Below are 26,487 nucleotides of genomic sequence, written 5' to 3' on the forward strand. Positions count from 1 at the left end.
TTCTGAGTGTTTGGCCTCTTGGGATCTCTGTTGCCACCCTCGTATTCTCTGTCCAAAGGCACAGCACTGTTGTAGGTAATGCTGAAAGGTCTTCAGGACCCATATATCTACAATGTAGTCATAATTCTATGCATATAGGATGAAACATCTGTTAAGAGTTCTGAAACATGCCATGACCATTTATTCAACAAATATTCATTGGAAGCCTACCAAGTGCCAAGTTCAGGCTGGGTACTGCAGGTAACCCAATGAACAAGGCAAAAACATGGTTCTTGCTCACATACGGCCTGCACTCTGAATGGGAGAGACACCTTAACTCCTGCCCTCTCAAAACATTCCGAATTTTTTTTTAAAACTGTTTAAAATATTTCCTGAACGAAGATGCTGTTAAACTGTGAGTGGCTTTCTAAGACTAAATTGGTTGCCTTTAGATAACATATTTATGAAGACTAGGATGATATATGGCTAAAAGTGGTTAAGAGAACAATTAAACCACTATGATAAATGAAAGGCAAGTGTTTCTTAGAGGGAAATTAAAAGTGCAGAGGCTACAGGCAACCCATTCCACAATATAATTTACTCAAGACACTTTCTACATATTTAAAAATAACATGAGCCTAGTTAAATTAAAATTGTATTATTGCTTATTTTTGCAGACAACTAGTGATCTGTCTTTAAGAATTAAAAATATAATTGTTTACTAGTTTTCTGAAAGGCAAAAGTAGAAAATCAAGTTAATTGCTCTCTGTTGTACAAATGCATAATTTTCTGAGAAGTTAATTAGTTTTATCAGCATTTTTTCCAGTGCTTGCACTTCCTAAGTGTCATTTGTCTTAATATTTTACAAGAAAATCTTCCTAGTTGACTTTTTATTTCTTTAAAATAGAAGCATTTTTTGTACTATACCATTGAAGTAAAAACTGTTTTTATATACTTAAAGTTCACCTACATATAATTGAGACCTCCTGATATGCAGAATGCACCCAAATATAGCAGACAAGCAAATTGCTGTGAACCTCAGAATATAATTCTCTTCAGTGAATTTGGATTTGACTAAGACTGCTAGGAAGCTAGGCGCCAGTTCAGAATTGAAGAGGCATTGACCTTGATTTTCTAGCCTTGGTATTCATTCCTTGTGGTCTGAAGAGATGAAATAATGTACAACCCCTGGACAGACAAGTCAGTGTCAGAGTACCGCAGTCTTAGCTTCAGACATCATCCCTGTATCTGTTTTCCTCTGAGAAGCAGCAGATTCCTCCTGCTCCTCACAGACTGAGCTGCCTGACCACCTTGGGTCACAGCAGGGACGGACAGTATGCAGGTGATCCACTGTAGTTTAGGCCCAGCAGTACCTCTCTTTCAGTCTAGATCTCATTTATGTAACTAATGGCTTGTGTTCCCAAGGGTGTATTAGACCCAGAAGAAGTGTTTATATAACATGGCAAAAATGATGAATTATGCTTCTGTGGCTACAAGGTGATTTAAGCTTTATTTTAGGTGAGAACAGTGATCAGTACAGTGGTCAGAGAACAGTAAATCTGAGTTGATTGATGCATCTTAGGTGGTTTATTTTTATTTATTTTTTTGCATGTTTTTTTTTAGGTGGTTTATTGACTTCAGTTATGATACACATATCAGGCTGATTCTTCAGTACTGCCTTGAAACTATAGGATTGCTTTCTTAGACAAAAACAATAATTTTATTGCCTTTTTCAATGTTCTTCATTTTTGTCAAAGTTATTCATGTACACAGCAATCCATAAAATTTGCTGAACAATAGCAATCTCGCCTCAGCTCTCATCACCTCATAATCCCACTCTTCAAAGGAAACTTCTTTTGAGCCTTTCTATTTTCAGTTCTTCCAAAATTTTAAACAAACTTTTTATACTTCTGTTTCTTGATTTTTTTTTCTTGATTTATCAACTTCAGAAAATATCTACAGACTCCTTGTTATAAATGATGATTTAATTCAGTTTCATTACCCTCCCATTATTTGATTGTTATGCCATTAAAACACATAAGTTACCAATAGAAAAACTAAAGATAATGAAAGATGAAATAAATATGCTTTCTCAACCTAAGGGTGAAGATATTAGCGTCCTTATCCTACCTTCGTCTGTTCTCCCCTCCCTTCTTACCATCTTCTTAATTTCACAAGGTTGTCAATATTTTCATTCTCTTCTATGGCCATAACTAAGTCTTTTCTGCTTTATCCTTAGGTTGACTCTAAACGTTCAAAACCAATAACACCATTTATATTATTTTGACAGTGTAAATATTGTTCATAGCTGTTAGTGTTCTAAGATTGAATTTCTTTTCATCCTGATGAATTTCACAACCTCTGGGACACTGAAAGGAGAATGTTCCTAAGGGTTGTTATGTGGATAAATGACTTAATCCATATAAAGGGTTTAGAACAATGCCTGGTACAGAGAGTAAGTTCTCAATAAGTATGTCCCAGCATTATTATTATTATTATTATTATTATTACTACTACTGTATTTCATTGCATCTGAAATATCATTGATTGTAAGATGTACCATTATTTTATGTTCCACAGAGAAATAAAAAGCATGCTACTAATTAAGCTATAATTCCCAGGAATTATGAGACAAATTTCAGAGATGTTAAAATGTGAAGAAGTGCATCTCACAATCAATGAAATATGGTATTATTCTAGTTTGGAGGTTTTGTGTGTGCGCGTGTGTGTGTGTGTGTTTGTGTGTGTTTTCCTAAAATTTGTGATAGCACTCTTTGACAAAAGAACAGTGTGCTCTTATCATATCTGTGTGGTCCCTCCAAGATTCCTATTTTGGGCCTTCAGTCTTCCTGCTGCAGTTTGGACAAGTTGATTTAATGTAAGCCTAAGGTAACCATCCCACCCACTCTGAGTTTTCCCCTGGGTTGCAACCACTGTTCCCTAGATTTCATGTTTCCCTTTACTTTCTCCTTTTTTTTTGCTGGAGTTCATAAAATAATTTCCCAAGAAGGGATAGGTGGGAAGTAAACTTTGAGTCTTTTTTTTTTTTTTAATATTTATTTATTTATTTGGTTGTGCTGGGTCTTAGTTGCGGCTCACCAGCTCCTTAGTTGTGGCATGTGAACTCTTAGCTGCAGCACATGTGTGGGATCTAGTTCCCTGACCAGGGATCAAACCCGGGCCCCCTGCATTGGGAGCGCAGAGTCTTACCCACTGTGCCACCAGGGAAGTCCCAAACTTTGAGTCTTTAAATTGCTTAAAATTCCTTTCCTCTAATATGATTTTTTAAAGTTTTCCTCGGGACTTCTCTGGTGGCGCAGTGGTTAAGAATCCGCCTGCCAGAACACTCTATGACATAAATCACAGCAAGATCCTTTTCGACCCACCTCCTAGAGAAATGGAAATAAAAACAAAAATTAAAAAATGGGACCTAATGAAACTTAAAAGCTTTTGCACAGCAACGGAAAACATAAACAAGACAAAAAGACAACCCCCAGAATGGGAGAAAATATTTGCAAATGAAGCAACTGACAAAGGGTTAATCTCCAAAGTTTACAAGCAGCTCATGCAGCTCAATATCAAAAAAAAAAAACCCAATCCAAAAATGGGCAGAAGACCTAAACAGACATTTCTCCAAAGAAGATATACGGATTGCCAACAAACACATGAAAGGATGCTCAACATTACTAATAATTAGAGAAATGCAAATCAAAACTACAATGAGGTATCACCTCACACCAGTCAGAATGGCCATCATCAAAAAATCTACAAACAGTGAATGCTGGAGAGGGTGTGGAGAAAAGGGAACCCTCTTGCACTGTTGGTGGGAATGTAAATTGATTCAGCCACTATGGGAACAGTATGGAGGTTCCTTAAAAAACTAAAAATAGAACTACCATACAACCCAGCAATCCCACTACTGGGCATACACCCTGAGAAAACCATAATTCAAAAAGTCATGTACCACAGTGTTCATTGCAGCTCTATTTACAATAGCCAGGACGTGGAAGCAACCTAAGTGTCCATTGACAGATGAATGGATAAAGAAGATGTGGCACATATATACAATGGAATATTACTCAGTCATAGAAAGAAACGAAATTGAGTTATTTGTAGTGAGGTGGATGGACCTAGAGTCTGTCGTACGGAGTGAAGTAAGTCAGAAAGAGAAAAACAAATACCGTATGGTAACACATATATATATGGAATTTAAAAAAATAAAAATAAAAAAGTTCTGAAGAACCTAGGGGCAGGACAGGAATAAAGATGCAGATGTAGAGAATGGACTTGAGGACATGGGGAGGGGGAAGGGTAAGCTGGGACGAAGTGAGAGCGTGGCATGGACATATATACACTACCAAATGTAAAATAGATAGCTAGTGGGAAGCAGCCGCATAGCACAAGGAGATCAGCTCGGTGCTTCATTGTGACCACCTAGAGAGGTGGGATAGGGAGGGTGGGAGGGAGACGCAAGAGGGAGGAGATATGGGGATATATGTATATGTATAGCTGATTCACTTTGTTATAAAGCAGAAACTAACACACCATTGTAAAGCAATTATACTCCAATAAAGATGTTAAAAAAAAAAAAAAGAATCCACCTGCCAATGCAGGGGACTCGGATTCAAGCCCTGGCCCGGGAAGATCCCACATGCCGTGGAGCAACTAAGCCTGTGTGCCACAACTACTGAAACCCTAGCACCTAGAGCCTGTGCTCCGCAACAAGAGAAGCCACCGCAATGAGAAGCCTGCACACAGCAGCGAAGAGTAGCCCCTGCTTGCTGCAACTAGAGAAAGCCTGTGTGCAGCAAGGAAGACCCAGTGCAGCCAAAAATAAATTAAAAAAACAAGTTTTCCTTTAGTACTTGTTTCTTTTATGAGGATTATAATTATAATAATCTATCAAATCTCTTTGAGAATTTTAATTAGAGAGGTTTTTAAAAAATTATTTGGTCTTTGAATTATCTCTTCATTTTTTATGTTTCTTTTTATTCATCATTCTCTTTAATGCTGCTACTTTTCTTCTGACACCTAGTCTAATTGTTTGTTCACATTTAAGAACACAGGACAGGAATCTGGTGTTGGTTTCTTCTGCAGTTGTGTAAATAAGTTTGCTTCCCCTAGGCCCTTTCCTGAGTGAAAAGTAGGTATTGCCAGGCAGGACTCTTTGTAGAGATAGCGGGTGGAGAATTGGTGGCTGGTCAGCAGGCCTCCAAAGACAAGTCTCAGACACGAGCACCCACATTAGAGGCCTCAGCTCTCCCAACATGATGGGTTCAATTTCCTTAGCAAAGTTTTGTCTGAGTATAGGGCCCTTTTAGCATCTCCAGTTGTGTGAACAGGAGCATTTCCTGCTGTATCCTTGGACCTGCAGGCCTGTTCCTGTGATGGGGCTGGAACCAACTACAGGACCCCTTCAGAATTTCCAGGGGCGCAGACGGGAGTGTCTCCTGCCAGGTCCCTGTGTCAGCCTGTTGGTGACTGTGGCTAGGATGGGCTAGACCCCTGTTACAGGCCCTTTCAGAATCTCTAGTCTGAGTTTGGTGGACTTACCTCTGGGGCTCCACACCACAGCCAAAAGGAGCTGGAGACACTTAGGGCCCACAGCCTGAACCAAGGTGTGTATGCCTATTACTCGATGTATGGGTGGTCATGACTCCTCCTGGGTCCCTTGGCATATAGTGCTGGTGACAGAACCAAAGCCAGATGGGGCTGTAACTGAGTCCCTGGCGATATGGAACTGTTTCTGGATCTGTAGCCAGGACCATGATCAGCAAATCAGTCACCTGGGCACAAGCCTGCCTTCTCAAAACAGCTGTCCTCAGTCTTGGACTGTATCAGGGTTTTACAATCTCTGACCCAGTCCCGAGCCTGCCACAAAGGCACTTTTGTACATGGATGGATGCCAAATTATTTTGGGGGGTTGGGGTGAGGATGTCTTACTTGGCCACGTTCCTGATGTCACTCCCCTGAGAAATTTTTTTTTTAATAATTTAAGTATTACTTAATTTTTCACCCCTAACTCCATTCAGCGGGAAAAATAATCTTTATAATCCTAGAATGTGCTATTTCTGTGAATTTGACTTTAGGGCTTGGTTCAATAAATATAAGTACATATTCCTTAAAAATAATACCTGAAATTATATTTTATATAATATTTTTAGTCTCTAGAGTATATTAAGATTTATGTTACAGGTCACTAGCTTTTCAGCACCTTCATACTGTTATAATTACTGCTGCTAAATTATTATTTTATGTAATGGAAAACAGCTATCTCATTGTTAAGAAAAAAGCTTTATTTTCCTGTTTTGCCTGTACTTATAATGTGTAATAGAATGCCAATCCATATAGAAAAATACTTTAATTTTTATTTTATAATGAGCTTTTCAAAAATATGTTTTGTTATTATCCACTGACACAATTAGAGAAATTAGCATCCTCCTATCCATTAGGTTATTACTTCTTGGATGGAATTTAATGAATATTAATAGCCTAACTCAGAAAAGGAGGTAATTTATTAGAGTTTTGTGCATTTTTATTTTTTGTGTTATTTGTTTTCCTTTACTTATATGCCATACATCTTTTGTTTCAAGTTGATGAATAATTCCTTTGTAGTTTTTACTGTATTATGCATTTTCAGTAAAAGATGCCTTCACATTTTGATCCTTACTAGTTAAGATATGCAATCCTGTAAATTGAATGTAAATTTAAAGGAAGAAATGGTTTCTAATCAAAAGTTTGTTGTAACTATTTCTATTGTGGTATAGCATTTCATCTCTTAAATTCATCAAATGTTGCCTCATGTATTGTGCTTAAGTTTGTTCTCACTCATCGAAGCCATAGAATTTTAGCAAACTCATGAAAAGTGCTTTTCAAATACTCAGTTCTGACATACTGATGAACTATTAACAAATGGTGATGACTGTTTTACTTCCAAGATGCTTTTCAGTAGGCAGGGTCATATGCTGATAGCTCTCTGGTTACTGTATACAGAATAACAATTATAATAGCCAATACTTACAGAATGCTTATTATCTCACTGATTACTTATGGTAACTCAGTTCTTACAACTCTATGAAGTTAGGACTATGATGCACTCCATTTCTCAGATGAATAAACTAAGGCAAAGAAAGGTTGAACTTGCCCAAGGTGACACAATAAGAGGATGGAAGAGCTGGGATTCTCACCTAGGCAGTCTGGTTCTCAAGTTCGTGCTCTTAACCACTAGGCTCACTGACCATGGTGATGCTTCTCTTACACATTTCAGCATCCATCCTCTTCTAGGACCTGGACCAACTTTCCCTTAGTTTTCTTCATTTCTCCAAAACTTTGCCAGGACTTCTACTTTTGTTCATCCTTTTCTAGTCCCAGTCTCCGTCTGCATTTATTGTCTAATTGTCTCCACAACGAGGGAATGAAAATTAAAGTGTTTAACGCATCTGTACAGATGTGTTTAGGCACATCTGTATATGCTTGAGGAAGCATATACAGATGTGCCTGAAACAGTGCCTACCGTGTTGAGGTGCCAAATATATTTTTGTTGAATGTTGAAGCAAATATGCAAATACTAAAATTTCCAGAAAGAATATGAGATTACTTTCATTTCCTCTGCTTTCTTTTAGGAAAACTCACTTAGGCTTCTGTATGGAGAACAGTTTGAAAGGGAGCAAGAGTGGATATAGGGAATTCTCAGTAGCTAAGAAAGGAATTTCTTTGTCACCAGTGGATAATAAATCCAATGCCAAACTCTTATTCGAGTCTTAAAATATGTCATTTTAGATGATCAAAAGGAATATGTCAAAAATAGTAACTTATCGAGGTATTACTGTGTTAACAGTTTTCCTCTTAAACATAGACAAAGCAATATTTCCAGAAAAAAATAAAATAAATCACAAGAGAAGTGTACAGTTAAGACAGAATGGATTAGTTCTTGGTTATTAAAGAGTAATATTTTTAATTAAAATTTTAAGTTGGAAAGATATATACCAAAATGTATCCAGTGGCTGTCTTTCAAGGATGAATTTATGGGCAGTTTTGCTCTCTTCTTTGTATTTTTATTTTCTGGGGAAAATTTTTATATTAAGTGTGTTACTTTTATGATAAAATGATTTTTATTTTATTAGGGGAAGTATACTTAAAATAATATTTTCCTCATTTGAATAGTTACCCATGTGAATAAAGGGCCATTAAACCATATGTTTTTTAAAGTTCAGATATTTCTAAATTAGAAGATGCTTATATATGCAAAGCATATTTAAGGGTATGTAAACTCACTGAGGTGAAATGCAGTCATGGCTGAATTCCTGAACTGTGCAAGGACTAATTTTTACTTTTGAGAATAAGTTAAATTCATTAAAGTTTTACTTAAGAGTCAGATTTTGAAAGACAATGAAAGAACATGTAGAGGTTGATGAAATAATGCCTGTTTAACAGTATTCTGCTCTATATACTAATGGAGTCGTCATAGAGTGAACTGAATAGGAGAGCCATGTGTGTAAAGCTGGGACTTTATGATTGAAACCGTGGAAAATGTAAATGTCACATCTATAATGAATCCATGTATCTTCTACGAATGCCCTAAGTCCAGAAAAGTAAGAATTCAAAAACAAGTTCTTTTTGGAAATTGTGTATGATGTTTTGTATATCAAAGTCTGATAGCAGCTCACTGTATATTTTATGTATCACACCAGCAGCAGATATTTCAGACACATCAGAAGGTACTCTTGATTCAGTGTCTCTGGCAGTATAATAAAAAACTGCACGAGAAATCTCTAGTCTCTAATAAGCAATGTATCAGTGCTGTCAGATTCTGTAGAAAATTCCACAACATGATTTATTACATTAATTACAGTCATGTGGGTTTCATGCTGCTAAGCTTGAAAATGCAGCCACATTCTAAAGTTGATTTAAGAATATATTTTGGCCAAGACGAAAGTCTCCTTATTGTGATTAATCCAGTACAATATTTATTCTCTTGTTCTATTCTTTTCACCTTCGGAATGCTTAATTTCTTTTATGTGACTTGAAATTAAGTTTGAGATTTGAGAAGCTTCATCTGGTTTTTATTCACTCCTGTCATCTGGTCTCCCTTTTGCCTTTTGTGTCTTCTTAATTGTCACTGAATGCCACATCTCCTCTATTTGTGAAGCCTGTTTGAATTTACTCCCTTCTAAGCAAATGTGGCTAGCCTCGAGCTGTCCCTAGCTAACAGGGCTGCCCTCAAGGCTTATTAGGTCTCACCTGGGATGCTGCGTCTCTTTTTGAGTGGAAGGAGCAATTGAGGAGAAACCTTCATTTTCTTCTTTAGTCCAAAAGAGCAGCATTCTTAGAAGAGAGAATTCCATGATTATACCTTTGTTTATTACTGTACTGAATTCATACAGTCACATAATGTCTCTTCTTATAGTAACACACTAAGTGTGTCAAATCACAGGATTCTAGGTCATGGACTTCCCTGGTGGCGCAGTGGTTAAGAATCTGCCTGCCAATGCAGGGGACACAGGTTCGATCCCTGGTCTGGGAAGATCCCACATGCTGCGGAGCAACTAAGCCCCTGCACCACAGTTGCTGAGTCTGCGCTCTAGAGCCCGCGAGCCACAAATACTGAGCCCGTGTGCCACAACTACTGAAGCCCACACGCCTAGAGCCCGTGCTCCACAACAAGAGAAGCCACCGCAATGAGAAGCCCACGTACCGCAACAAAGAGTAGCCCCAGCTTGCCGCAACTAGAGAAAGCCCGTGTGGAGCAACAAAGACCCAATGCAGTCAAAAATAAATAAATACATTTATAAAAAATAAAAAAAGGATCCTAGGTCATGTGGAATGGAAGGTCTCCTGAGAGCTGTTTTAGATATAGATATTAACTCCAGTTGTTTCCATGTGCCCATGGCAGGATATGTTCAGTTTTGCACAAATGCCCAACATTGGTGGCCTTTATAGATCTATCTTGGAAGAATTAGTAAATATTTGTTGCAAATTAAAGCATCAGTAGAGGAGGACTCAGGTGAAGTAGGAAGACTTTGATTTAGTGGGTTGGAACACATTTCTCAGCAGCAATATTTATAAAGAGTTGAACTAGATGATTTATGAGTCCAACACTGAGCTAAGTGGTTTGCTTTCCTACCTTAATTCTCACACAACTCTTAAGAAATGGGTACAATTATTATATTTATTTAACAATTGAAGAAACAGAGGCTTAAGTTTAAAAACTTATACAGATTCACATAGATGGTTAAACAGCAGAGCTGGGATTTGAATGTAGGCATTCTTATTGGCAAAGCTGGAGCCATTATCCATTAACTACACTACCTACGTCAACTGCCCTGAAAGGGACCAGGCAAGGTTAGATTTTAAAAATGATCTTTGGCAATTAGGGAGACAATGTTGAACTTAATAAATTCGAGACATTATGAAAGAAAAAATCTGAATTCAGTGGGTTTCAGAGGGAAGTAATTGTTTGACTCATTCATTATTTTGTTGACTAACAAAATTAGTTAGTCCAGTATGATTTTTGATAGTATTTTTCACTGAAACAGAAGCCACTTTTAAACATTTATTATTTATTCATGAAGCAACTGTTCTGCCTGGGACATAAAAACGTTCAGATCTGGAAATCTGCCATCCCAGCTGTGTGTCACCTGCTGTAACTGAGGCTTGGGCTGAGACTTATTTGAAAGAAGAGTCATTTTTTAGGCCTTCTAGGGGGAAGGAGAGATGAAGCTCTGTTTTTCAAAGCCTGGCCTTAGACCGAAGCTGTATTAGAACTACCCGAGAACTTGTTAAAAATGGAGACTCCTGCACCCTGTTGGCCATAAATTAATTCCTTGTTGCGAGGATCTGCAAGGTTAGTGCCTAGTCTTTACACAAGTGATGTCTCACCTTACCTTCCAACAAACACAGCACCTTGGCCTGATTTAATTCATATATACAGACAACAGTGAATATAGGTGAGGAAGAGGTTTTTGCCTGCACTTTGTTTATTTAATAAATACTGGTGGGCTTCCCTGGTGGCACAGTGGTTGAGAATCTGCCTGCCAATGCAGGGGACACGGGTTCGAGCCCTGGTCTGGGAGGATCCCACATGCCGCGGAGCAACTAGGCCCGTGAGCCACAATTACTGAGCCTGCGCATCTGGAACCTGTACTCCGCAACAAGAGAGGCCGCGATAATGAGAGGCCCGTGCACCTCGATGAAGAGTGGCCCCCACTTGCCGCAACTAGAGAAAGCCCTCACACAGAAACGAAGACCCAACACAGCCATAAATAAATAAATAAACCCAAAGTTTAAAAAAATAAATAAATAAATAAATACTGGTAATTTTTGTGCCCTGTTTTATTTCTAAATTTTTATCAAGGAGAGAATTCTCCAGAGGTTCTAGAGTCACATGACGTACAACCAGGAGAAATGAGCAGGTGACTAATGTTTATTTAAGTGATATCTCCTTCAGTGAAAAATACTATCAAAAATCATACCGGACTAACTGGTACTATTGTGCTAATTTTTCATGCTCATGAATGTGTATGTAAGAAATGTGCTTTACTTCCATTATTGGAGAAGATTAACTGAGCATAAAAATAATTTGCTGGTCAGACAGCTATAATAGCATACAAGTCTGGCTTCAGTTAGTGATGTTAACAATCCTAGAAAATAGCCTGCGTTTTAAAGTTTTAGGAAAAAGCATTGAAATGCGCAACGATTTGGGTATTTAAAGAAGGAAGACACTGACTTTTTAATACATTTTATGGTAGTTATAAGGTAATCTCAATTTGTTTTCCACCTTTAAAGTAAATATACCTCACTGTTTTTTGAAATAAATTTGCAGGGGTTAGGAGATATTGCTATTTTAAAAAATGAAACATGAATGTTGGCAAATACGAGTTTTGTAACCCCTGACAAATAAAATTGAAGTAGACCTATTCGTAAGATTACCAACCAGGGCATATTTTTTTTAATACCAAGATCATTTTCGTTGAACATAGAGTCATAAGAAAATTTACATCAAATGAATATGTGTGTAGAAGAAGTACCTAATAGATGACACCATAATGTCAGTATAATCTCTTTTTAAAGTGGAGGTCAGGGGACTTGCCTAGTGGTCCAGTGGTTAAGAATCCGCCTTCCAATGCAGGGGACCCGGGTTTGATCCCTGGTCAGGGAACTAAGATACCACATGCTGTGGGGCAACTAAGGCCGCGCACTGCAACTACTGAGCCCAAGTGCTCTGGAGCCCGTGCACCACAACTAGAGAAGCCTGCACGCCACAACGAAAGATCACGCATACCACAGCGAAGATCCCACGTGCCACAACTAAGACCCGAGGCAGCCAAATAAATTAATTAATTTAAAAAAAAAAGGGCTTCCCTGGTGGCGCAGTGGTTGAGAATCCGCCTGCTAATGCAGGGGACATGGGTTCGAGCCCTGGTCTAGGAAGATCCCACATGACGCAGAGCAACTAGGCCCGTGAACCACAACTACTGAGCCTGCGTGTCTGGAGCCTGTGCTCCGCAACAAGAGAGGCCACGACAGAGGCCCGCGCACCGCAATGAAGAGTGGCCCCCGCTTGCCACAACTAGAGAAAGCCCTCACACAGAAACGAAGACCCAACACAGCCATAAATAAATAAATAAATAAATAATGTAAAAAAGAGAATCTGCCTTCCAACGCAGGGGATGCGGGTTCGATCCCTGGTCGGGGAACTAAGATCCCACATGCTGCGGGGCAACTAAGCCCGTGTGCCGCAACTAGAGAGCCCACGTGCCACAACTACAGAGCCTGTGCCCTCTGGAGCCTGCACACCACAACTAGAGAGAAGCCCACGCACCACAACGAAAGATCCCACATGTCACAACTAAGACCCGACGCAGTCAAAAATAATAAATAAATAAATATTTTTAAAAATAAAGTGGAGGTCAGCATTGGAGGGAGGGAGCTGTCCCTTGATTTTATGGATATATTAATTCTGGTATGGACTTTTGTTAAAGTATTACTTGTTTTTTCCTTATCCTGATAGTTAAGATAAAGATATTGTCTTACAGCAATTTGTGTGAGAGCTGATAGGTCCTTATTTCCTGAGAAATTAGCCCTGGGAAAAGCTTCCAGTGGCCTTATAAATCATTTCATTATTATAGACATCCAGATCACCTGCCCTGACCACAGCTAACTCTGAAGAACCTTAATAAAGGATAAGGTGACTTTGAGATTCTGATTGTGGGACCCAAAATTTAATTTTATGTCACCGATTTTTATTTTTAGTCCTTTCTCAATGCAGTCAGTATAGTTGGTCTAAAGTGGATTGTGTAATTACACACATAGAGTTATCTCAGTAACTTTCCTTTCAGCTTTGTTGTTATTTCAGTCAACAAATGTTTATTGAATGCTACTACTTCTCAAGTGCTTTTTCAGACCCTGGGAATAAGGCAGCGAAGTCCTGGCTCTTATAGAGCTCACAGCCCACTGAGTGGGCAGAGACAGATGCTAAACAAGTTATCAAGTAAATATGTATTATGTCAGATGGTAATAGGAGTATGGAAGAAGATAACAGCGTAAGGGGAGTAAAGAATGTCAGAGGTAGAGAAATGGGGTGTTGATTTATTTTTTTTTAAAGTACCTTCAAATGTTTGGCATGTGGAGGTCCTTTGCACTTAGCATATTCAGTCTCCTCTCCTTGGTGTATATCTTTATAATTACCATATAAGACCCTCCATTTGTCCATCTCACTGGCCTGGCTTTATTCCCACTCTAACCCCCAAACCAGGATCGGTGTTTCACAGTCCTCATGAGTGCAAGCCTTCCCATACCTTTCCCTTTGCTCATGCAGTTTCTTCCTGGAATGCCCTACCCTCCTGTTCCACTTAACCAAATGGTACCCATCCTTTAGTACCTAACCCAAGTCCCTGTTCCCCAAAACAGAGCTCTAACCCAGCTCAAACTCTTTTTTGACTTCTCTCTCTCTTTTCTTTCTTTCTGAATTCCTATAGAACCTGGAGCCTGTGCCACAAATGTGGATTAGATATTAATTCCAACTGCAGCCTCATAAATACGTCTACTCACCAGATTTCTTTTGCTTTTTTTTACTTTTCAAATTTAAAATATATTCTTATTTAATAAGCTCATGGACTTATCATTCATTGATTTATAAAGAGAATTTAAACATCATTATCAAGTAAAAAGACAAAATACTCTTCTTGAATGAGTTAAAAAGAAGTTAAACATCAGGAAATGTTTCTTATTGCTTCAGATGTATTGCTTTAATAAAATCACAAAAGGGATGTGATAGCTAAGTTTATTTTTTGTTAAATTGAGCACCACAGCAATAGAAGCAAATGGATCTGAATTTAAATCTAACATAAATCTCCTGAAATTCAATGAGAACACAAGATATGGCACTAATTATGTGTTTTTCCATGCCATCTCCTAACAAGGGAGGAAGTAATTGGATGAATGGGGCATGGAGACTATGTAAATAAGTACAGAAAAGCTGTCTGCATAAAAGCTTTACTCAGGCTCTCCAAAGATTCCCTGGGCTGGTGCTGAGGCTCTTCCTGGGGCCCTGCTCCAGGTCACAGATCTCTTGGAAGTCAGTAATCTAAAACTTTTCAGTCTGTTGGCTACGTTTATCCAAGACCCATTTCACTACACTGGGTTTATGGGATGGCGTCTTCCCCTTTTGAGAAACTTCAAGTAAGTTTTAGTAATAAATATTATGGCTCTCGAGGATGGTACAGGCAAGAAATGTGACCACTTATTCAAAGAACCAAGGTCACTCACATCTTCTGCATACAGAGTTTATCCAACCTCCCTACTTAAAACCAAAACCATACTAGTGATACAGTGACAGCCAGCACCACTGAAATAGTAGCCCAGCAGGCTATGGTGTGGGGAGAGGGAAGGTAATACAAACTGAAGGTCTGGGGAAAGGCAGACCTTTTTAGAATACATTTTTGAAAGCCATGCATGTCCAGAAGTTCTCCCTTTTTATATCAAACTCAGGTCACAGCCTGAGATGTTCAGTCATTCAAAATATATGTGGAGGATCTATGGATTTAAAATTCTTTTAATAGTACATATTCAGACAATCTTCATACCCAGTCTTCATTTGGTAGCTCTGCTGTACGGGAACATATGCTGGGTACTCAGGATTCCCAAATGATAAATACATGAAAAAATAATGTAATTAATGGGGCATAGAGACTAAATAAGTATAGAAGAGTTGTCTGCTTTAAAACTTCATACATTTTCTAATAACTTTTCTTTTTTTTGTGGGGGAGGAGAGAAGGGGGGGTGGTGGTTGACTTGGATATTCTCTTGCTCCCTCTGGCTCTGACCTTCTGCTTCCATCAAGAAGTTTCCGATTATGGATCATTTCATTGTCTGGGAATGTTTTCCACCCGATCATCCAGATGTGAACTCAGCCCTACTTATATAAAGCAGAGTTTATTGAAGATTTTCTTAGCATGGGAGGAGATAGGTTTATATGATAACAGAGCAATGCAAATCTGACCATGTAGTTTTCTGAACAACTAGTTTTCTTAGGATAAAATACAAAGTCATTAATAATGACTTAGAGACAAGGCCCGGCGAGATCCAGCCTGTGAGTTTTCAGACCTTTCATTGTACCACTCTCCTTTCGATCACTTCACGCTGGGCACACTGACATTCTTTCAGGTCCTCAAACTCAGTTTCCATTGTAGGAACTTCTCATGTGGTGTTCCCTCTACTCTTCCTCCTATACTTTGTATGACTGGCTTCTCATTTTCAGGTCTTTAAGTGGGTCACTTATTCTTTCTCACAGTACCCTGTTATTTTTCTTCATAGCATTTGTCATTTTGTCATGGTAAATTCCACAAAAGCACTCATCCTTTAAACCCAGTTCTTACTTAATTCCTAACATGTTTTAGTTACTCATTAAGTGCGCATGGAATGAGGTGGCCCAGCAGGACTTGATGGATTAGCTGTAGGAGGGGGGGAAGCAGGTGTCAAGGATGGTGCTCAGGTTTCAGCTTGGGCACGTAGGTAGGTGGTGGAGGCACTGGCTGGGTGGAAGAGCAAGTTTGTGGAGACAGAGCTAAGTTACGTTTTAGGTCTGGGCACATACAGTGATTAGACTGTTAGGTGTGTTAGGTTCACGAGAACCATAGGAAACACGATTCTAATGCCTACTCATTCACCATCTTTAAAACTTCACTTCCAATTGTTAAATACCTGATCTGCCTAGGAAAAAGAATTGTACTTGCATATTTTGGGCTGCTCCCTTGTCTTCTCCGTTCAGTTTTCTAGACCTTTGGGATTTTACCCGCATTCAGCTTTTAAAATTTGTTATTAACCACAACTTCCTTGATATAGTAAAACCATTTTGCTCATCTCAGTGCATTTTCTTCATTAATGCCAGTGCCTCATTAAGTTTGTCTGCTGAACCATATACATACTTCTCTTAAGAAAATTGAAAGTGATCTTTATCTTTTTTTGTTTGTGTTGAAAACAATTTTTGTTGCTATTTAGAATCCAAGTTCTATTTCTTACCACATACATTCAAACAAAATTTAATGAAGTTTGACTGCTGAGTTTTTGATGAATGCCAAAATCTTCAGGAATATAACCCTTCTTCATAGAGTAGATTTCATGGATCAGGAAGCATTCAGTGAACATTTATGGGATCTCTATTAAGTGCAAGGCACCAAGTTAGGGACTGGAAGTGACAGCAATCCCATTCAAATGCAAAGAGCTGGATCATAATTCTGACTTCTCTTTGAAATCACTTCAAGACAAGAAGGAGAAACAGAAACAAACATTTTCTCAAATAAACTAAAAGTCTTCTGCTAGAACCACAGTATATAAAGAAGGGTTGCCAAACACAGCGATGAAACAGGGATTTGGATATGATACCAAGAGAAATGTGACTGTAGCTCTCAGATGAAGGTATGAGACCTCAGTTTTCTACTGCTGAGTGGCAAAATTAACAATCACTTTTGAAGAACTAGAATGGGGAGCTTGGGTTGGTGGTCAGAGCTTCCCTGGACCCTATTTGACAGCAGAGAGTAGCAGAGGAAGCAAGACTGAGTAGAGGACCACATACACACTTGCCATCTTTATGGGAAGTCATCTGCCACTGCAACAAGGCAATGGAGAAATGCTTGAATTTATGACTTGAAAGGACACACCGTGTACCAGAAAAAAGATGGGTGCCCAGTGATCAACACTGAAATATAGCCTAGTAAAGTTGTAGCCATTCACAGATAAAGAAATAATCATTGAGCTACCCAGCTCCCACCCCCAAAGTGCAATCAAGAGACCCCAAAGGGAGAAAGATTATGCTGACCATTGACTTCTCTACAACCACAATCACCACTGTTATTTATTGATAACAGCTAGGTGGCTATCTAGGAAAAAATATAAGTTGGTACCTACCTTAAACCAAAATTAATTCAGATGATCAAATATTTTAAATATTAAAGGGACTTCCCTGGTGGTCCGTTGGTTAAGACTCTGAGCTTCCACCACAGGGAGCACAGGTTCGATCCCTGGTGGGGGAACTAAGATCCCACATGCCGCGTGGCATGGCCAAAATAAATAAATAAAATAAAAATGAAATTAAGAATGCTTTGAAGAAAACAAAAGAGAATTGTATTATGGCTTCACAGTGGGGAAAATATGTCTAAGTATAACACAAAATGTAGGAAATATTTTTAAAAACAGATAAATTCAATCCCATAAATGTTAAAGTCACAAATACAAAAGGCAAACTAAAAAAAAAATACACATATACACATCTTTATATACATTACACAGGGCTAAGTAGAATAATAATAAGAAAAAGAAGGCTAAATATATCTAGAGCTCCTATAAATAAATATTTTTAAAAATGGACAAAGGACAGAAAGAATCCACAGAAAGAAAATGAGAAAATATAGGGGGCTAATAAGTATTTGAAAAAATGTTAAATGTCATTTATCATAAAAGAAATGAAAATTTAAAAACCACAATATATATTTTACAAATTAAATAAGCAAAGGTTAAGAAGTTTGATAATACCTTATATCTCGGAAGATACGATTAAACCAGCACTCTCATACCTTATCACAGAAGTTAAATTGGCACAGCAGATGTACAGGGCAATAGCAACATAGCGGTTCTACTTTTGGAAATTCATTCTGTATATATACTTGCTCATGTGTAGGAAATGTCATGTGTACAAGGATACCCAGTGCAGCATTGTTTATAATAGGAACAGGATGGAAATAATGCAAATATCCATCAGCAAGGAATCAGATAAATATAGTATATCCATATAAAATACTTTATTTACAGCTATTAGAAAGATTGAGGCAACTGTGTGTGTTATGATATAGAGCTATCTCTAATACATTGTTGATGGTAAAAAGCAAAATGCAGAATAGGATGCATAGTTGCAGAATAGGATGCATAGTATATTCCTCCACCCTTTTTTGAAAGGAGAGGAATAAGTGTGTGTGCATAGAAAATCCCAAAATTATACCCAATAAATTGGTAACATTGGTTGCCATGTAGAGGGAAATATGGTGACAGGGAGATGGGATGAGAGGGTGACTTACTTTTACTTCCTACCCATTTGTAGCTTTTAGATACTGTACCATATGCTGTATTGCTTATTCAAATTGTATTAAAATCAAAAGGATCAAGGTCCATATAAAAAAATTACTTTTAATTTCTATCTTAGAACATATAGATGGATGTTCTAGTAGATGGCAGATCAAAATGTAAAGACTGAAACAGTAAAGCTTTTGGAAGAAATAGATCTCTCATGATCTTGGAATAAGAATTTCTTAAACAGGATGCAAAAAAGCATGCATCATAAAGGGAAAAAATTGATAATTGGACTATATTAGGATTAAGAACTCTTGTTCTTTAGAAAACACAATTAAGAAAGTGAAAGGGCAAGCCACAGACTCAAGATACTTGTAATACATTTATCTGACAAAGACTCATACGCAGGATATGTTAAAACCTCCTGCAGACAGTAAAGGGCAGGGACTTCCCTGGTGGTCCAGTGGGTAAGACTCCGTGCTCCCAGTGCAGGGGGCCTGGGTTCGATCTCTGGTCAGGGAACTAGATCCCACATGCCACAACTAAGAGCCCACATGCCACAAATAAGACCCGGCACAGCCAAAATAAATAATAAAATAAAATAAAATTTTAAAAAACCGTTAAAGGCAGACAGTCCAGTAGAAAATAACTTTAACAGGCACTTTACAAAAGCAAATATCTGAGTGGCCAATAAACCTATGAAGAGCTGTTCAGCTTCATCAGTCATCAGAGAAATGAAAATTTAAAAGTTCAGTGCAGTTAACATTGCACACCCAACAGAATAGCTAGAATACGAAAGACTAACATTACTTAGTGTTGCTGAAGATATGGAGCAATCTGAGCTCTCACAGTCATGGAGAAAGCAAGTTGGTACAACCACTTTGGAAACTTGGTTGTTAGTATTTATTAAAGCAGAACATGTGATTTCCTATGACCTAGCAGTTCTGATTCTAAGTATACACCCAAAAAAATGCATCCATGTGACTCACCAAAAGACACCTACTAGAGTGTTCATAACTATTTTATTGGAAATAGCTCTAAACTGAAAACTACCTAAATGTTCAATAGAGTGGAAGAATAAATTGTGATATGTTCACACAATGGAATGTTACACAGTAAAGAAGATAAATTATCTACAACTACATAACAATATGGATGAAACTTCCAAACATAATGTTGAGCAAAAGAAGCCAGACACAAAAGAGTTCATCCTCTAAGATTTCATTCATATAAGTTATAATAGGCCAGACAAACGTATGCTATTTCCAGTCAGGATAGCTGTTATTCTTGGTGGGAGCGAGCAACTGGAAGAAGGGGACATGAGGAAGGTTTCGGAGGTGCTAGTGATACTCTTTTTCTTATGTTGTGTTTTTAGCTAGCTGCGCCAGGTCTTAGTTGTGGCACGGGAGACCTTCGTTGTGGCGTGTGGGATTGTTCAGTTGCGGCATGCAGGCTCTTAGTTGTGGCATGCGGGATCTAGTTCCCTGACCAGGGATCGAACCCGGGCCCGCTGCGTTGGGAGTGCTGAGTCTTAACCGCTGGACCACCAGGGAAGTCCCTGATACTTTTTTTCTTGATCTAGGCACGGGACTCAATTTGTGAAAAATAATTGCATGCACTTAATGACTGGTCTACTTTATGGTATGCATGTTATACCTAACAAAAAGTTTTTAAAAGGAAGTGGATCAGAAAAATTTCTAAAACTAGAGATAAATGCAAGATAATTATAACAGTTCTGTATTTTATTATCAATCTTCCCTAGTTTTATTTGATTTTGTCATTAGCCAAAAAACGTTATTACTATTACTTGACTTTAAAGCCATTTACTTCCCCCTATTCATGCAAAATGAATGAGGGTTTCTCTACCCTTCCAACCTCCTCTTGTGGTGAATTCCAGGCTGTTAAGAAAGGATATGATAATGTGACACTCTACTTTTATTTTCCTACAGATGGAATGGCTCTACATTTATACACCCAGTTCTGATGTTGGGCAGTAGAGGGGTTCCACACCACCAGGAAATTCTCCTGTACCAGCTGGGTGTCCTGTAATTCAGTTCACTTCTGACACTATCTACCTAGAGGTAGCATCAGATTCCACAGGTTAAGGGCTCAGTCCTATAAGACTGACCCATCATAAATAGAAGATTACAAAGACCCCCATCCTTGGCAGGGATTAATTTGCTAGTGCAGCACACAGAACTCAGAGGAACATTTTACTTACTAGATTACCAATTTATTATAAAAGAACATAACTCAGGAATAGCCACATGGAAGAGATGCTTAGGGCAAGGTGTACCACTCTCCCCATATCTCCACATGTTCACCAGCCGGGAAGCTCTCTGAACCCTGTCCTTTTGGGGTTTCATGGAGCCTTCATTACACAAACACAGTTGATTAAATCATCGGTGTTTGAACCCTATCTCCAGCCTCTCTCCTCTCCCCAAAGGTGGAGGAGTGGGGTAGGACTGAAAGTTCCAATCCAGAAATCTCCTGCTTGCCTCCACTGACAACCAGCCCCTATCCATCCGTAGGTGCTTTCCAGAAGTCACCTCATGAACATTAACAAAAGACACATTTATCACCCTCATCACAGATAATTCTAAGGCTTTTAGGAGCTCTGTGCCAAGAACCCGGACGAAGACCAAATATATATATATATTTTTTGTTATAAATCACCATATCACAGGTTCTTAACTAAGATTGAGACCAAATAGAAAGGAGAAAAAGACTTGGAAATGAGGCTGGGCTGAGGATGTTGAAGCAGTGCTGTTGTGTTGGTCAACTGTGAGTGTGTTAGCCGGGTGCTAATAATGTGGATCTGTTTCAGTCAGTTTATTTTTGTAAAAAGGTAGAAAATATTGAATATTTTATAAAATGAGGATTGACTGTAACTAGAATCAGTATTTCATATGATTTGATAATAGTTGTTAGTCATCTTGTGAACAAAAGCATGCTAAATATGAAAAAAATAAATAAAAATTTAAGCTTCTACTTTATCTGGAACATTTTGGCAGTCCTGCAGAATATTCCAGTTCCAATTAAAAGAATCAACTTCACTAACCTAAAACCCTTTCAAAAATCCTGAATTCAATACACCTTAATTCAGGCCAAATACCCTGTTTGCAATGGCAAATTTCACCTATATCAGAATGTGTATAAGACAGAGAAGGACAAGAATGTGGACAATATTTGGATTTAATCATCGATTTATAACTTATAAATTTTGTTTGGCTCCTCAAAGTCTTTAATTCCCCAGAGTATGTAACACAGTAGGTTTGGGATGGACGCGGTCTTCATCTCAGAAAACTAAATTGTAGAAAAGATTCCATGTGAAAGTTGAAGAACTGGAAATTTTTTCCCTGAAGTTGTCTTTGAATGTTTATTTCTTAGAAAGTCTTTGTTTAAAGTTTGAAGACTGTTGTGATAGATATTTGAACCAGTAGCCACAATAAACAGATGTGCTGACCCCTTTGGCTTTGCATGTAAACAGTCAGGGAAGCTAGCATGGTAAAAGGTTACATGTGGCTTCACCTTTCTAATGGAAAGATACACATCTTTATTGTTCAACTGGAAGAAGATAGCATAGCCAAAAGTTAAGTCTAATGAAGCATAAAATATACTGTTGTGTATTTGAATTTTGGAAATATGATCTCAAACAATGTGCCTATAAAAATATCTAATAAGCTAGTTTAGTGATTTTTAGTTCATTTCATTTTATAAAGTTATGAGAACTTTGGCAATTATACCTTACAACTGTCATTTTAAAATAATGCGGACATTCATAAATGTGTATAGTAATACAAAAAGTAGTGTTTGTGAATAAAATTCAGTTTATTCAAAATTTTATTTTTCTTATTGTATGTGGTTATTTCAAAGACTTCTCACTGAGCAGCCTTAAAAATTAATCTAAAGTTTTCCTAAATAAGATAATTGGGATAAACAAAATAATTTTATATTATACTTTAGAATCAGAAATTACATTTTTATGTTGTTTTAAATTAACCTTAGTGTTGGCCTCTCAACATCAACAGGATAGCCTGTTTTTTTCTATTGTGTAATTTCATATTTAGAATTTCTCTTGAGTTCCACCCAGACCATGTCTGACATAATTGTGGTCATTTTTGACAAAATGTTTTTATTGTTAATGTTAACATCCCAAATTTAAATTACAATTTACTGAGAGAAAATCATTTAAATGATATCACTGAATTTAATCATTGTAAAAAAAGAAATCTAGTAAAACAGAGTAGGGCTTCCTTCATAAGCCATAAGCACTAGATCTTTTTTCTCAAAGTGTGTTCTCTTGAACCTCATCCTGAGCATAGAGGAATCTGATTTTGATAGAGCATCCTGAGTGATTCTGAAGCTCACTAAAATGTGAGAACCACTACTCCAGAGCAACACTACTTAATCATGGGTGATCCATAATGGAAAGAGGCACCTCCAGTCTTTGGTGGCAAAATATAAATAATAAATTAATAAAGTAAAACTATCCAAGAGACATACCCCTTCCTTACATCTTGATTATAATAGCCTTACTCAAATTTCATTGTCCTGTCTTTATAGCTGTGAAGTTTTATCCTCATTACTTTCCCAAAACACCAGATTCTTTTGTGTTGAAACATTGTTGATGTACAATATTATATTAGTTTCAAGTGTATTACATAATTATTTGACATTTGCATACATTATGAAATGATCACCACAATAAATCTAGTAACCATCTGTCCCTATACAAAGTTATTACAGTATTAATAACCATATTCCTTAAGCTGTGTATTACATCCCTGTGACTTATTTATATAATTGGAAGTTTGTACCGCTTAATCCCCTTCACCTATTTTGCCCCACCTTCCCACCCTTTTCCTGTCTGGCAGCCACCCATTTGTTCTCTGTATCTATGAGTCTGTTTTCATTTTGCAAAACACAAAATATTTTTATCATTTATTACAAACTGCCCTGCAATTACATATAGAATATTTATAAACCACGTTTACCTGAATTGCTGTAGAATGTGTCTCGTTAACTGCTGTAAATGATCTATTTAGTAATTTTTAAATATAGATCTCTAGAGATAATGCTAAATAACAGATTCGAATATTTTTGTTTAATTCAATAAAATGGAACCAGTACAACCTCTGTTTTCACAAATGAAGTGATTTAAAATAAGTGTGTTGCTCTGATGGGACCCTCGCACACTGCATTAGGGTAAATAGCACACTTCTGTCTTTTTTCCTAAAACGAAGGCTGCCTCTAATCCCACTCTTTCCACAAATCTTCGTGCACTAAGCTATGTGCCAATGACATGAGAAGCTCATTTTGATTGTAGTGGGCCGTCTCTTGTCTAGTACATCATTTGTGAAACTGAAGTTGGCTATTATAATGCAACAGGTATGTAAATAACATTTATTAGTGATCTCTGTAAAATTGATTCCTTCTTTCTCTTTTTCATTATAAAAGGAAACTTTATTTCAGAGTAGAAAGTGCATTGTCTGAACTTATCAACACCCTCTTTATCCCTCCCCTCCCCAATTTGTTGCAGACCAGGATGAAAGAGCAGCTGAGCTCAGCAGGGAGCAGAATGAGAAAACCATCCGGAGCACGCAGACCGCGCTCCGCAATTTCCGGGAGTTCCTCATCTCCAAGTATCCTTCTGAAACAAGAGAGATTTATGTCATCCCTTGCAAGGAGTTGGATGCCTACCTGGCCTCTTTCTTTGTGGATGCCAGGCAGAAGGATGGATCCGAGTATGAACCCAACAGCTTGGCCAATTACCAGTGTGGACTTGAACGGTACCTAAAAGAACACAGGTATGGCTACAGTATCACCAGGGATAAGGAATTCAAGCGCTCCCAAGAGGCCCTGAAACAGAAGCAAATTGAACTCCGCTGCAAAGGAAAAGGAAATAAGCCACACAAGTCCATGAAGCTCACCTTTGCTGATGAGCTCATTCTGCGGAAAAGGGGACTGCTAAGCCGCTATAACCCCGAGGGTCTGCTCAACCTCGTCTGGCTCAACAACACAAAAGCTTTTGGGCACTGTACAGGCTTCCACGGGTCTACCTTAAAGTGGGGTGATATTCGGCTCCGGGTAACAGAAACGGGGCTGGAGTACTTGGAGTGGATGGGTCAAGACACTGGTGACCTAAATGCCAAAACCAAGAGAGGGGGGACAGACTCCCGTGTGTATGCCACCCAGCATGCTCCACAGACCTGCCCCGTGCAAGACTATAAGGAGTATGCCCAGCGGCGGCCTCCTGCTATGCGCTACGAGGATGCCCCTTTCTACTTGTCCATTAAGCCAGTCGTGAACTTGGCGGCTCTGCATTGGTACAACTGCCAGGCCCTCGGCAAGAACAAGCTGGCCAAGATGGTGAAGACCATGTGCGAGAAGGGGAACATCCCTGGCAGGAAGACCAACTTCAGTGTGTATCAGAGCTGCAGCACCTTGTCCGAGGCCCAGAGCAACCAGCTGGTGCTTATCTGTAACAATCTGAGCCAGCAGGCTGCCCAGTCAGTGGCCGGGCACTCCAACAGCGGCAATTTCATCGTCTCTGCCTCCTATGACTCTTCCTCAGACACTGCTTGACCAGGTGGCTTGAGCAAGACCCCAGTCTGGTTATTGAGTCCAGAGGAACTGTGATGAAACACTGCTTCTCGTTCCCTTTCCTCGGCCCTCAGTGTTAACTTTATAAGAATATAAATATATAATATATTTTTCTTTTTACAAATAAGCCAATGGAGATAGTTTAGTATTACTAACATAGTATTCATAGGCTTAAAACAAATGTACTCGTGGTGATTAAATATAATTACTGTTATAGACTTTACAAAACCCTAGTGGTTCTCAGGCAACACAAAGTAGAGAAAGAATTCCGTTTTTTAAAAAAATTATCAAAAAGGAAACTGAAAGTCAGCCTAGACACTTGTGTCCTCAACTCCTGCTTTTCCTTCCCACCCCACCTCTCATTTTTAGTCTACTTAATAAATGGCATTATTTTTTTAATTTTTAAAATTCTACATTAATCAGGAGGAGACAACACTAACTTTACTGCTTACACACAACTGTCAGATCCAGAGTAAGAAAATGTTGATATAAGCCAGACAAATTATTTACATACTTTTTTTTTTTTAAGCATAATTAGATTTTAGTTTCTGTGCCTCATTTTTTGCAATTTATGAAAATCTAGATGTTTAGCTAACTTCTTTTGGGGGCAGAGGAGGGTAGAAGGAGGGAATAAAGGTGCCATTCTGTTTGGAAGCTATATAATTTTAAAATAATATACGAAGTCCAATATTATGGCAAAAAAGACTGTTACTAGCTCATTTTTACTGTTGTGCTTGAACCTGGATAGGATTTGTTTGTTGTTTTCTAAGAAATCAATGTAAATGAAGTTTGATTATCAGATTTATAAGAAATTTAAAACTACCAAAGCTTTGAAAATGTTCCCAAGCATTAGATTGTATATCAAACATAAAGAGAAAGTAGAGAATGGAAAAGTCTTACTAAAAATCTAGAAGCACTAGTCAAGACAACAAAAGCCTCATACTCTTCAAAGCCCAAATCCCCTGAATTATTTATTTATAAGCATTGAACTTCAGTCTGTTTTCCCTAGGGGATTACTTGACTCTGTAGTTGAGATCAAAGGAATATTGACACTCATTTTAGGTAACAGCATTTTGTTACCAAATTTAGCTGAATTCAAAGAATTCTTGAAAATGTGCAGTTTCTTCTACAGTAAATACAAACGCATTTATGTGTGATAATCCTGCAATTATAATAATTATAATTTTGGTTAAACAACTCTCTATGGTGGTTTTTCCAAGGTCTTTATTTTCAAACCTATGGTGAATTATTAGTTGAGATACTTCAATAATAAAATAATTTAGATGAGCTAGGTTCCTATCTTGTATAATCATTAACACATTTAAAAAAATCCAAATCTTAATC

The 26,487-nt window shown here is 38.0% G+C and overlaps 1 protein-coding gene across 5 annotated transcripts in view; it reads left to right on the forward strand.

Annotated features, from left to right (window-relative positions):
* Nucleotides 1-26,487, forward strand: part of KIAA1958 (KIAA1958 ortholog) — a 173,913-nt gene that overhangs the window by 97,768 nt on the left and 49,658 nt on the right. The window contains exon 3 of one of the 5 annotated variants that reach the window (XM_059925334.1): nt 24,080-24,163. The exons of 3 other annotated variants lie outside the window; for them this stretch is intronic. In XM_059925334.1, coding sequence (XP_059781317.1) covers nt 24,080-24,163 — 84 coding nt within the window. Of the gene's footprint in view, nt 1-24,079; nt 26,286-26,487 lie in introns of those variants that run through there. One more of the 5 variants, XM_059925331.1, reaches the window with a different exon arrangement.

Source organism: Balaenoptera ricei, chromosome 6, assembly GCF_028023285.1.
Source record: "Balaenoptera ricei isolate mBalRic1 chromosome 6, mBalRic1.hap2, whole genome shotgun sequence".
NCBI classification, from domain to species: domain Eukaryota; kingdom Metazoa; phylum Chordata; class Mammalia; order Artiodactyla; family Balaenopteridae; genus Balaenoptera; species Balaenoptera ricei.